Genomic DNA, 14,316 nt, shown 5'->3' with positions numbered 1-14,316 from the left:
ATCATATTATGATTGTGACATAATTATTGGCATCATAACTGCTCTCAATATGAGAAAAGAAGGCTACATCACAATGGTATCATTATAAGAAATAAACCCTTATCATGCAGCAAAATCCAGCTTCTTTTATGGAAAACATTAACAGGTTTACTCTCTTGGGAAATGTTTACAGGTTTCTACTGTAGACTATATATAGATATATGACTGATATAATCCACCATCACATTATCCGTTGGTTCCTGAACGTTGCTTTTTGTTAGCTTTGTGTTTGGGTCATAGGTGAGTTGTTTTTTTACTGTATTTGGCTTTTTTTTTTTTTTTGTTTGGGGGGGGGGCAGGTGTTTCAAGCGCCAGAAGCATCTATACTTGACCAAGAGGAGAAAGTGCTATATTATCAACCAACACAGCTAGCTTGGTTAGCAAACTGTATCCATAAACTTGCCCATCCGTTGGCCACACAGGCCTAGAGACAATTCAGTAACCCACTCAGGGGCAGCCTCCAGTTGTTAGGAAAAAATGTGTGTTTCCTGACCAGTTTGCATGTGGTTGTTGGAAGTTGATGTTTTTGGTGAAATCAGTTGAAAAGAGTCTCCTTGGGTTTCAGTTGATAGAATACTGGCACAGTCATCCATATTCTGCATGGACGACACCAACTTGTCTGCAAACACTTGCTAACTAATCACTGAGTAGTAGAGAAACCTGAAAAAAAAAACCAAATGAAGACTGTTCACCTTCAAAGTAAAAGTTGTTTCATATTGCAAAAACCAACATGGTTCAAAGGGGTGCAGGCTTTACTTTGAACGTGAATGGTCTCAGTTTCTGGTTTGCATCACACTCTTCAAAGTTTAGCAACAGTTTACAGAGAAGCCACCAAACTTTGGGCACTGCTGCAATCTACTAGTGGCCAATGTAAACACAAAATGTACCTTGCTGTGACCAATTTTACCTAGCAACAGCAGCCAAACTCTCACAACAACTGGTTGAATTTTTCACTACTTGGTTGCTGAGAGGTCATGTAATTGACGCTTAAGTGGGATTAATATGAATTATAATTTTTCACCAAACAAAACCTTGCTGGAGCCATGTTATTTGTGAGATAGTTTTATTTCATTTCCCCAATTGCATCAACCTGAATTCGCTGAGGTGTGGCCTGGGACGCAACACCATGCTGTTGACACGCACCTGTCATTCAAAGATGCTGCACCCCAAAGTTTAAGATTTAACAGCATCCAAATGACTGAGTTATAAAAAAGAAGTCACCATCTGTGCAGTTTTTATAAAGAAAGAAACCATCAATAGATGATATGGGGACTGGCTCACTTTTAGAGTGAGCCTCAAGTGGCCATTAGAGGGATCGCTTAGGTGGGTTTTTTTGTTTTTGTTCTTTTTACATGTGTCTTTTTCCCCAAGGTTGCTGCTTGATTTTCCCGCAGGCTTGTATCCAAATAGACTCTTTTGTTTAGCTGAGTACTACATCTGCCAACCAAAGGAAGCGTGAAGAACTAACATTACAACTCAGCCGAGGCAGGACTTCATAAATGTCTTCATCTCGTCACAGCTGTCACAAGCATGATGCTTTTTTTCACGGGTAGATGCGCCCCTACGTCTTGTACTTCTGTAGTTAACTAGAAAGAAAATAGTTCCTCCAAGAAACTGTCCAACATAAGATTTGCTGATTGTTTTGGGGCCATGGATTTGGGCTAAGCTGTTCTTTTAATTAGATGCAGGTCATTCGGTGAAATCTGCTGAGTTTTTTTTTTTGTTAGAGAGAGCAAGAGATCACTTCCTGGACAGATTCGGTTGTGAGTGGCACTACACAACATTTCACGGCATGATCTCTTAAACCAAACTAATCAAATACGCTCCTTCAGCCCGTTCTTTATGCGTGTGTGTTGTTGCCAGACTGTCTGCATGTGTCACTGCCTCTAAGGAGCATGACGTATATGCATCATCCTCCTGAATTCACATCCTTCCCTTTTCATTTTGTCATTTTCTCATGAATTTCTTTCCTAAAATATCTCTTTTTGTGTGTTTCTGTCTCCCTTTGTTCTTCGTTTCTTTTTCTCTCAGTTGGAGCTGAAGCCGCAGGGACGCATGCTCATGGAGGCTAGATATTATCTGGAGAAAAGTGGTGAGTGAATCAGACCTTCAAACCTCAGCTTGCTGTCCCTCGGTAGTTATTTACTGAATTCGCAGCCAAATAAGAAGAACTGCCTCACAAAAGTCTGATAAAATTACAGTGAGAGCCACTTGTTCTTATGTGGTTTACATAATTGTCTCTGGCACACACACAGTGCTGTAGTCTCAGGAAGCAGCCTAACAGCAACTCCTCTGGTGTTGTGCACTAACAAGACAGGACAGAGAAACCAGAAGCACAAAGGACGAGCTTTAGAAGTGTTGCCTAGTATTGTCGCCTGTGGGTTTAATGCTTAAACTCAGATTTACATGTGACGTGGTTCGACTGTGTAGAAAGATTTAAACACGGGAAGAAAAACCATTTCAGCCCTTAAAGTCCAGGGATTTCAAAATCTGACTAATCTATAAGTGATGCGAAACATCTCATCCTCACCCCTGGGGCAATTAGTGCCCGTTTGTCAAAACCGCTAGTGTGGTTTGTTTACACAACCTGTCCTTAAGCGTCTGCCCCGACACGCTGGATTATATCAGTTGTGGTGAGTATGGTCACTACTAGCTCATCTTTTGTCAGTAAGCGGGGTGTGAAGAGACCAATTTTAAATTGTGACCTTTTCCTGACTCTAGTTTTTAGTTTCTGAATCTAACAGGTGAGTGGAAGCAAAAAAGGTTTTACATAGTCAGTCGTCTGTCATTACAGAGACAGTGTGTTCAAACTGCGTGCCAACTAATGACTTAACAGGCTCAGTGCTTATAGATGCCCACATCTGTATTATGCAGGGTTTAAAATGGGAATCCCTTCAAATCATGGTTAATTATAGCTAATAACCAACCTAGTGCATGAAATTAATGGCATCTCAGGACCGCTTACATGTAAAAGTCATGGTTTGTGTTATCCCTGTGATGCCTTCATAGTGGAGAGGCAAGATTGTGGTTGCAGTATCAAAGAATCTCACTAGTGGCAGAAGAAGCAGAGCAGTGAGCATTAATGGAGTTTGCGACTTTTCAAACAACTCAACAAATATCAGCCGATAAACTGTTTTTGTGCAGTTTTCCACACAGCAATGTGTCTGTAAGCTAAAGACAGCGATGCTTTACTTCCTAGAGAGAGAGAAAAAATTAATGTGCAACACTGAAAGAAGGAAAAGCATATAAGAAAGAGAGGAAGGAAGAGTAAGATACAAGATTATTTTCAGAAATGAGGACTGCTCAGCAAGTGAAAGTTTATAAATGGGAAATGTAAATCCTGCATGATTGATGGAGACCGTACCAGATTTAAATACTGAGATACTGGATGTATTAATCATGTGCTGCTGAATTTTGTTTTCATTAAAAAAATAGAAGTTTCTTGCAGAAGTTCTATTCTACTATTTTTTTGTTATTCAGTGGTTGCATGGAAACTGTTTAGCGCACGCTACACGTGTTAGTTTGTGGTATTGTGGTAAAGTTTGCAGTGATGCACTATGTTGGACTGGTTACATTAAGGGTAGCAGACGTCAAGCTGTATTTAAGCTGATTAGATTCAGTCTCTGAACTCTACAGTTTATACAGTCTTGTGCAAACTTTTTGAGCCACCCCTCATTTCTTGATCTTTTCCAACAAGCCAAACTTTTTTGTGATTTTTTTATATTGTTTTGAGTGATTGATCTGTAGTATTTCTGAAGGTCTTCCAAAGTTGGTCTTTAGCTACTTTTTCACCCTTTTTCAGTCCAATCCTTGTAACTTGACAATGCAGTACCACCTGGAAAGTGTCTGATTGGCAACAGCTTCATTTTTCAGCATGACAATAGTCCCTAACACACTGCCAATGCAGTAAAAACACACCTGCATTAAAAAAAACTTGTTAACACTTGTTAACATTTTAAAAACTGTTTTCCTATTACACTGTGTTGCCGTGTAGGTTTACACACATTTCAGTAAATCTCTACACCTATTTCCTGTTTTCATAGCAAAATATACAAAATGAAAGATGGCTCCAGACTGCTGCACGAGCTCACTCGTCTCTACGGGCTGGAAATCAGCCATATAGCTTCTGTAACATCTGCTTATATCTTGTTGAATTCAGTTGGTTATATCCACAAAGAGCATTGAGTTTGGGTGTAGCATCACAGAACAGCTGATCACAGTCTGTACAGACTGTTAATGTACCCCCACCTGCCAAATCCCAGTCTAAAACCTGTTCACACCGTTCCTTCTATGATCCACGAGGAAGAATAACAACAAAATCAAATCATTTTAACTTGTTACCCTGAAAAATATCTATTATTTTGAAAACCAAAAGTTAATTGCATATTTTTTCCATTTATGTCAGCATTATTCTGTAATTAACCACAACAAAAAGCAAGGAAAGTGGAAAACAAAGGGTGCCTGTGGGACACGAGACAAAGTCTCCTGGCTATTAAACCTGTAAATTACGCCTCTGCCAGCTGTGTAGGTCTCTAAAAAGGAGACAGTTACCATTTACCGGCTGTTGTGTGTGTCAGAGCACCAACTTTTGTATAAAAAAAGTGACAGGTAAGTTTGATCATGAAAGACCTAAAAGGAGCCCGATATCAGAAAAAACTCACCTTTTTAGTCTTTGCTTGTCTGAATGTAAGAGTGACGTGATAATATAAAATTAGAAACGATGAGAATGATCATTTCAAAATATACTGAATTCACAGAGAGCCTTCTTGCATTATTGTGAAATTCTCACCTGGTCCCTCTTTATGTGCTCCTCAGAGTTGATCAGCTTCACTTCTAGAATTATGCACATAGGTCCGCTAAACTTTAATATGCACTAAATTAGTATTTATTTGAAGGTTTTTATGAGTAAATAGGCAGGTGTGTTAAAAATACAGAAACCAGTTGTTTTATGTTTTGTTGTTTTAACTTCTGTCTTACCCTGTTTTTCCCTTTCTATTCTCAGTATTAATGAGATTCCTGTATAAATGCCGAAAGTGGCGTGCTCATCACTTTTGTGTGGCCAGACAAGTAGCTGGCAGCCAGCTACTGTGTCCTAGAGGATTATTAATAATCAAGTAGGTGTAAAAATACAGAAAAGTGACTGTGAATGTTCATTGTCGAAGGCGCACCCGTAAGTGTCTCATCATAATTAGATTTTCTTAAGCTAAAAATAAGAGTTTTGACCGTCTGCCCCCTGCTGGCTGTAAGCTGGTTGTGCGGGCGCTTTGTGCTTTCACTGGTTCCTTCCTGACATTAACACCATGCCAAGCACTGAGACTCAGAAGTAAGAAGCTGTCTCGTGTGTCTGTAAATATAGACCAAGCAAACAGGAAATCACTGCAGGGAACAACAGGTGGCATAGTGATGGGTACACTTCCTCCAACGAGCAAACACATACTGGTGTCTTCCTGTCTCTAACTGAAGGATAATGATAGAAATTTAACATTTTGAGCTGATTCAAAGTCACATGCAGTGTTTAAAGCAGTTTTAAAGGAATAATTCAACATTTTAGGATCATTTTCTGCATGTTTGATCTCTTAGAACACATGGAAGTCATACTGAGCTTTGGTCAGTCAGTTTTTAGTCATACATGACGACTGTGCTTGATCTAATACCAAACACTATGATGGTTGATGACAGTAGAAACTGCAACACAAGCTGAGTGGAAAAGACAACAGAGGTCCCAACAGATCATTGATTACAAAGCAAAAAAAATAACAGATTTATTGATAACAAAGAAATTAATGCACATTTTTTATTTGCAACTAATTTGCTCACTCATTGACTGTTAATACAGTGTCCTGTCCATGTGCACAGACTGATCACCAGAACCAGCTTTTTAAATATAAGCAACAGTTTGAAGCCATTTACTCTGAGAAACGCATCTCAGAGGAGGACGTTTGTAACTCTTCCCTCGACGAATGTTTTCTGTAACACATTTTTTTTTGTAATCGCTAAAAAGATTTTAAAAAATTCTTAAACATGAAATGTATTCCCTGGAAACAATGTCCAGCCCGCTTCTCCGATGTTGTTAATAAAAACTAAAGTAAAGATTAACTGGACAATAAACAAACACTCACAAACTGAGCACCGAGCAGCAGTGAAACTTGAACAAGACACAAATCAGAAACAGAACGTGTTTCGCTCACAGCGACCAGCATGCTTCAAAAAATGCAAATGTAGGTGAAAGGTCCAGCTTGCATTGCACTTTTCACACCTTGACTAGCATTTAGTGGAGTAGTGGTCAGGTGCATGCCGGCAAGTTAGCATCTTGCACGCAAACTTCAGGTGACCACAGAAGGCTGCTAGCTAACCAAACCAAGTCTTTTCCTGACCCAAACCCAAAAGTTAGTTTGCAAACAACAACCGGTGTAAACCGTACACATAAAGTCCACAATCTGCATTCACAAGCTACTAAAACAGCTGTTCCTACTCAGTTGTTCATAAACACAAATTGTATAATCAGTCAACTGAGGTGAAATTTTAAAAAATTCAACATGAAATTAATTTTCAACCAAAGCTAATGTCAACTCAGATAGGTGAGGCTGTCTGCTGTGGCGACCCCTTGTAACATGAGTGTAAGTGAAAGAAGCTTTAATGAAAGAAATCTAGGCTTTTAATGCTGAAAAGGAAAGATTGATTTTCAACATAAAATCTGCTGTTAGTAAGAAACACATCTCAGGAGGTGAGAAATTGAAACTTTGCTGTGAAATCCTGTGTTCTTAGCGGCGTCTCACCACTCTGTCCACAGAAGCCGAATAAAACTGTACCTTTTTCCATTGTTTTGTTTTTCTTCTTTGAAATTAAAGTTGTAATACGTGTTTCAGATGCTGTGGGTCACACAGACGGAGACCCGGAGTCCGAGCGTGAGAGAGAGGGTCTGTTCACCCTCCACCAGCGGCGCGGCGCCATAAAGCAGGCCAAAGTTCACGTGGTCAAGTGTCACGAGTTTAGCGCGACGTTCTTTCCTCAGCCAACCTTCTGCTCTGTATGCAAAGAGTTTGTTTGGTATGCAAAAGACCAAGAAGTCACAAATCTTCACATTAGTCTTGTTTTTTTCCCAATCGTATCAGTCATTTCATCTCTCTTTCTTTCCACTGCAGGGGTCTTAACAAGCAGGGTTACCAGTGCAGACGTGAGTGTCGGTTCATTGTCCTGTAATCTACCAATTAGCCTTCGTAACTCTTCCTCACGTGGTTATTCTCTGTCTTTTAGAGTGCAATGCAGCAATCCACAAAAAATGCATAGACAAAGTTATCGCCAAATGCACTGGTTCAGCCATAAACAGCAAGGAAACAATGGTGAGTGTCTGCTTCACATGATTTGCTTCATGACGCTGCACATCTCTTCCAGTCCGACAGAAATTCCACAAGTGGTGACACAGAGCGAAGTGTGTGAGCTGATGGTTCTGATGCTTACTAATGAAAGAGTTGCTTTGTGCCAAGGTATCACCACACCAGGCGTTCCGGTCTCATGTCATCTTCTTCCCCTCGTTTCACTTCTCCTCAGCTCCATGTCAGCGAGAGTTCATGTGTACGAAAGCATGAGAGAATTTAACGCCAATAAATAAATCTCGCCGTTTACATATGAGAGGTGTTTGGTTACTGACGCCTTCCGTGTCAATCTGTGTGCGATGTGTTTTTAGATCCACAAGGAGCGCTTCAAGATCGACATGCCTCACAGGTTTAAAGTCTACAACTACAAAAGTCCCACCTTCTGCGAGCACTGCGGGACTCTGCTGTGGGGGCTCGCCAAGCAGGGGCTCAAATGTGAGGGTGAGAGGCGGGAGTTTTTTGTTTTGGTTTGTTTGTTTTGTGTGATTTTATACTTTTTTTTTTATGTCTGCAGGGTAAGACAAAACACAGCAGTGACATCACAGACATAAAGCCACAAATACAGTGTCATAACAGAAATTTTTCATAACGCAACACTACGCCATTAAATTTATTTCTAGCTCAGTTTAGGAACTGAAAGGTCCTGGTTTAAGAGTTAAGGAAAACTGATGCTGGCGTACTGTTAAAGACTAAGACTGATGGTCGTTTAAGAGTAGAGCCTCTACTCCTCCACATCAAAAGGAGCCAGTTGAGGTGGTTCAAGCGTCTGGCCAGGGTGCCTCCTGTTCCCCTCCTACGTGAGGCGTTTCAGGAATGTTATACTGGGAAGAGACCCTGCAGCAATCCAGGACACGGTCAGGCTGGTTTGGGAATGTGTCAGTATCTCCCCCTGGAAGAATTTAAGGCAGCCTGGACTTGGTTGCATGGATGGATCATTCAAAATAAAGCACTATAGCTCAGCTGAGTCTAGAGGACTCATTGCTCTGGCAACACCCTGCTCCAGCATCCTAATGGTACGATCTCGGTCGGGTTGGCCCAGTCATGGCATTCTTACAGATGTCATTTCCTCCAAACTTCTGGTGCTTCGTTATACAGTTGAGTGTGTTTGACAGAGGAGTGGTTATGTGGGATTAGTTGGATGAAGGTATTTTGACTTCTTTACCAAAAATTGTGTTTTCAGACACAAGACTAAGTGACAAAAAGCAAGTTAAAATGGCACAGTTTTGACTGAAGTTACAAGCTCTGTGGTATTCAGTCTTTTAATTCTTCACTCTAAAATTAGTCCCGTTTTTCTGGGAGCTGCCTTTCAGCACAGTTGATCAGATACCGCCGAGCAGCAGGGAAACCCCTTTGCCAAAAGATTAAATGTTCTAGACAACATTATGCAGATATCTGTGGGTTTTAAATGGCTTACGCTGCATTGCAAATGTTTCCTTATTTTGGACTTTTAAGGCCCGAATCATCGATTTTTAGGAAGAAAGAGTCATTCGTCAAAGAATTTTGCAGCAGTGGCTTTCACAGGTTACCACGAAAGGGTTTCTTGGTTCGGCACAGCTATATTACTCCTTCACAACACCATCAACACACTCTGAAACACATGCAGCAAGCAAACTATGGAGCTCCCTTACCTTGATCTGAAAAATTCAACTTGACAAAATTTGATAAAACATGGTTTTCACCACATAGATATGATCATTTAATCCACAGCATTACTCAATATATTTCCAGTAGCTGAGACAACAGTGGGCGTTCAAACCTTTCCCAGCATAAATATGCGCTGCATGTGTTGGCCTGTTGAACAGAAACACAGCGCAGCTGCCACAGCAGGTGCAAAGTATAAAGTTCTCCCTGTGAAATTAATCATATTTCCAGTACAAGCCAGCTGACTGAGGGGTTAGGAATGGGAAACATTATTATTGTAGATGTGTGAGAGTTTGCTAAGAAACAGCACAGTTATATAAGGAACATGTGCAAACATTAAAGAACGTGTGACATGAAAAAAAGGTATCAAGTGAAAAAGAAATTGGACTCTTTAGCAACATTTTTTACATATAAGTGCTTTTTTCTGTCATTGTCATTATAAATTTTAATATTGCCCCATTCGAAGTAAAAGCTGATACATTACCTTTTGCATAACTAATAACAGTGTAAATATTGCCATCTTGCACTGCTTTAAATGTTCTTTATGTGTTCAACTGAGTTTACATTGTGTTTGATGTTGTACAGAATGCAGCATGAACGTCCACCATAAATGCCAAAAGAAAGTGGCTAACCTCTGCGGGGTCAACCAGAAACTGATGGCTGAAGCTCTGGCAGTCATCGAGAGCAAGCAGCAGGTGAGACAAACAAACCTTCGGTACATGAAGCTGTGCAGTCTTTCAGAAATGCTTTCAACCAGTTCAATTGTTTCTTCGTTTTTATGCTTCTTTTAGTGACTTAAACACCTCTTAAAAGGGACGTGTTCTCCTCAGTTCCAGCTGAGTAACTTTGCATGATTAAATAATCTGATGAAATAATCTGGGGGTGACTGTAGCTCAGGAGGTAGAGCAGGTTACCCTACTGAACGGAAGGTCGATGGTTCGATCCCTGGCTCCTCCTTTACCATTTACCAATCCCAATTTATCTGATACTGAGTTTTGGTGATGCACCTTAATTCATCCTTGATTAGAAGTTTTAACTTCTCCTCCTTTAAACCAACTTTCTGATTGCTCCTTGCAAAGAGAAGACTTGAATAGCACGAGATATTCCATCTCTGTGACATCATGCACCTCTAACAGGAAGACTTCATTATATGAAACTTTGTTTAATGAGAATATCTAACATAAGACTGTGTAACACTGAAACACAGATCGTCTTACAATCAACACCCAGCACAACTTCAGTGTTTTTAACTAATTACCACAGATATTATTATATTTTTATTAACCTTTCTGGCTCATATTATGATTGTGACATAATTAGTGGCATCATTAGTGGCAACAATTCAGTAACCCACTCAGGGGCAGCCTCCAGTTGTTAGGAAAACAGGTGTATTTCCTGACCAGTTTGCATGTGGTTGTTGGAAGTTGATGTTTTTGGTGAAATCAGTTGAAAAGAGTCTCCTTGGGTTTCAGTTGCTAGCAGACTGGCACAGTCATCCATAGTCTGCATGGACGACACCAACTTGTCTGCAAACACTTGCTAACTAATCACTGAGTAGTAGAGAAACCTGAAAAAAAAAACCAAATGAAGACTGTTCACCTTCAAAGTAAAAGTTGTTTCATATTGCAAAAACCAACATGGTTCAAAGGGGTGCAGGCTTTACTTTGAACGTGAATGGTCTCAGTTTCTGGTTTGCATCACACTCTTCAAAGTTTTGCAACAGTTTACAGAGAAGCCACCAAACTTTGGGCACTGCTGCAATCTACTAGTGGCCAATGTAAACACAAAATGTACCTTGCTGTGACCAATTTTACCTAGCAACAGCAGCCAAACTCTCACAACAACTGGTTGAATTTTTCACTACTTGGTTGCTGAGAGGTCATGTAATTGACGCTTAAGTGGGATTAATATGAATTATAATTTTTCACCAAACAAAACCTTGCTGGAGCCATGTTATTTGTGAGATAGTTTTATTTCATTTCCCCAATTGCATCAACCTGAATTCGCTGAGGTGTGGCCTGGGACGCAACACCATGCTGTTGACACGCACCTGTCATTCAAAGATGCTGCACCCCAAAGTTTAAGATTTACCAGCATCCAAATGACTGAGTTATAAAAAAGAAGTCACCATCTGTGCAGTTTTTATAAAGAAAGAAACCATCAATAGATGATATGGGGACTGGCTCACTTTTGGAGTGAGCCTCAAGTGGCCATTAGAGGGAGCGCTTAGGTGTTTTTTTTTGTTTTTGTTCTTTTTACATACGTGTGTCTTTTTTCCCCAAGGTTGCTGCTTGATTTTCCCGCAGGCTTGTATCCAAATAGACTCTTTTGTTTAGCTGAGTACTACATCTGCCAACCAAAGGAAGCGTGAAGAACTAACATTACAACTCAGCCGAGGCAGGACTTCATAAATGTCTTCATCTCGTCACAGCTGTCACAAGCATGATGCTTTTTTTCACGGGTAGATGCGCCCCTACGTCTTGTACTTCTGTAGTTAACTAGAAAGAAAATAGTTCCTCCAAGAAACTGTCCAACATAAGATTTGCTGATTGTTTTGGGGCCATGGATTTGGGCTAAGCTGTTCTTTTAATTAGATGCAGGTCATTCGGTGAAATCTGCTGAGTTTTTTTTTTTGTTAGAGAGAGCAAGAGATCACTTCCTGGACAGACTCGGTTGTGAGTGGCACTACACAACATTTCACGGCATGATCTCTTAAACCAAACTAATCAAATACGCTCCTTCAGCCCGTTCTTTATGCGTGTGTGTTGTTGCCAGACTGTCTGCATGTGTCACTGCCTCTAAGGAGCATGACGTATATGCATCATCCTCCTGAATTCACATCCTTCCCTTTTCATTTTGTCATTTTCTCATGAATTTCTTTCCTAAAATATCTCTTTTTGTGTGTTTCTGTCTCCCTTTGTTCTTCGTTTCTTTTTCTCTCAGTTGGAGCTGAAGCCGCAGGGACGCATGCTCATGGAGGCTAGATATTATCTGGAGAAAAGTGGTGAGTGAATCAGACCTTCAAACCTCAGCTTGCTGTCCCTCGGTAGTTATTTACTGAATTCGCAGCCAAATAAGAAGAACTGCCTCACAAAAGTCTGATAAAATTACAGTGAGAGCCACTTGTTCTTATGTGGTTTACATAATTGTCTCTGGCACACACACAGTGCTGTAGTCTCAGGAAGCAGCCTAACAGCAACTCCTCTGGTGTTGTGCACTAACAAGACAGGACAGAGAAACCAGAAGCACAAAGGACGAGCTTTAGAAGTGTTGCCTAGTATTGTCGCCTGTGGGTTTAATGCTTAAACTCAGATTTACATGTGACGTGGTTCGACTGTGTAGAAAGATTTAAACACGGGAAGAAAAACCATTTCAGCCCTTAAAGTCCAGGGATTTCAAAATCTGACTAATCTATAAGTGATGCGAAACATCTCATCCTCACCCCTGGGGCAATTAGTGCCCGTTTGTCAAAACCGCTAGTGTGGTTTGTTTACACAACCTGTCCTTAAGCGTCTGCCCCGACACGCTGGATTATATCAGTTGTGGTGAGTATGGTCACTACTAGCTCATCTTTTGTCAGTAAGCGGGGTGTGAAGAGACCAATTTTAAATTGTGACCTTTTCCTGACTCTAGTTTTTAGTTTCTGAATCTAACAGGTGAGTGGAAGCAAAAAAGGTTTTACATAGTCAGTCGTCTGTCATTACAGAGACAGTGTGTTCAAACTGCGTGCCAACTAATGACTTAACAGGCTCAGTGCTTATAGATGCCCACATCTGTATTATGCAGGGTTTAAAATGGGAATCCCTTCAAATCATGGTTAATTATAGCTAATAACCAACCTAGTGCATGAAATTAATGGCATCTCAGGACCGCTTACATGTAAAAGTCATGGTTTGTGTTATCCCTGTGATGCCTTCATAGTGGAGAGGCAAGATTGTGGTTGCAGTATCAAAGAATCTCACTAGTGGCAGAAGAAGCAGAGCAGTGAGCATTAATGGAGTTTGCGACTTTTCAAACAGCTCAACAAATATCAGCCGATAAACTGTTTTTGTGCAGTTTTCCACACAGCAATGTGTCTGTAAGCTAAAGACAGCGATGCTTTACTTCCTAGAGAGAGAGAAAAAATTAATGTGCAACACTGAAAGAAGGAAAAGCATATAAGAAAGAGAGGAAGGAAGAGTAAGATACAAGATTATTTTCAGAAATGAGGACTGCTCAGCAAGTGAAAGTTTATAAATGGGAAATGTAAATCCTGCATGATTGATGGAGACCGTACCAGATTTAAATACTGAGATACTGGATGTATTAATCATGTGCTGCTGAATTTTGTTTTCATTAAAAAAATAGAAGTTTCTTGCAGAAGTTCTATTCTACTATTTTTTTGTTATTCAGTGGTTGCATGGAAACTGTTTAGCGCACGCTACACGTGTTAGTTTGTGGTATTGTGGTAAAGTTTGCAGTGATGCACTATGTTGGACTGGTTACATTAAGGGTAGCAGACGTCAAGCTGTATTTAAGCTGATTAGATTCAGTCTCTGAACTCTACAGTTTATACAGTCTTGTGCAAACTTTTTGAGCCACCCCTCATTTCTTGATCTTTTCCAACAAGCCAAACTTTTTTGTGATTTTTTTATATTGTTTTGAGTGATTGATCTGTAGTATTTCTGAAGGTCTTCCAAAGTTGGTCTTTAGCTACTTTTTCACCCTTTTTCAGTCCAATCCTTGTAACTTGACAATGCAGTACCACCTGGAAAGTGTCTGATTGGCAACAGCTTCATTTTTCAGCATGACAATAGTCCCTAACACACTGCCAATGCAGTAAAAACACACCTGCATTAAAAAAAACTTGTTAACACTTGTTAACATTTTAAAAACTGTTTTCCTATTACACTGTGTTGCCGTGTAGGTTTACACACATTTCAGTAAATCTCTACACCTATTTCCTGTTTTCATAGCAAAATATACAAAATGAAAGATGGCTCCAGACTGCTGCACGAGCTCACTCGTCTCTACGGGCTGGAAATCAGCCATATAGCTTCTGTAACATCTGCTTATATCTTGTTGAATTCAGTTGGTTATATCCACAAAGAGCATTGAGTTTGGGTGTAGCATCACAGAACAGCTGATCACAGTCTGTACAGACTGTTAATGTACCCCCACCTGCCAAATCCCAGTCTAAAACCTGTTCACACCGTTCCTTCTATGATCCACGAGGAAGAATAACAACAAAATCAAATCATTTTAACTTGTTACCCTGAAAAAT

At 40.2% G+C, this 14,316-nt stretch overlaps 1 protein-coding gene across 3 annotated transcripts in view; it reads left to right on the top strand.

Moving 5' to 3' along the window:
* The window catches only part of prkcq (protein kinase C, theta), a 42,050-nt gene that overhangs the window by 15,668 nt on the left and 12,066 nt on the right, over nt 1–14,316 (top strand). The window contains exons 4-9 of one of the 3 annotated variants that reach the window (XM_005920995.2): nt 2,071–2,131; nt 6,906–7,086; nt 7,182–7,213; nt 7,294–7,379; nt 7,724–7,853; nt 9,639–9,748. In XM_005920995.2, coding sequence (XP_005921057.1) covers nt 2,071–2,131; nt 6,906–7,086; nt 7,182–7,213; nt 7,294–7,379; nt 7,724–7,853; nt 9,639–9,748 — 600 coding nt within the window. Of the gene's footprint in view, nt 1–2,070; nt 2,132–6,905; nt 7,087–7,181; nt 7,214–7,293; nt 7,380–7,723; nt 7,854–9,638; nt 9,749–11,298; nt 12,058–14,316 lie in introns of those variants that run through there. The other 2 variants (XM_005920996.2, XM_005920994.2) reach the window with 2 other exon arrangements.

Source organism: Haplochromis burtoni, unplaced genomic scaffold, assembly GCF_018398535.1.
Source record: "Haplochromis burtoni strain Fernald_Lab_line unplaced genomic scaffold, NCSU_Asbu1 Contig_44, whole genome shotgun sequence".
Classification (NCBI taxonomy): Eukaryota; Metazoa; Chordata; class Actinopteri; order Cichliformes; family Cichlidae; genus Haplochromis; species Haplochromis burtoni.
The sequence above is the reverse complement of the archived record's forward strand: the minus strand, read 5'-3'. Positions and strand labels throughout refer to the sequence as shown.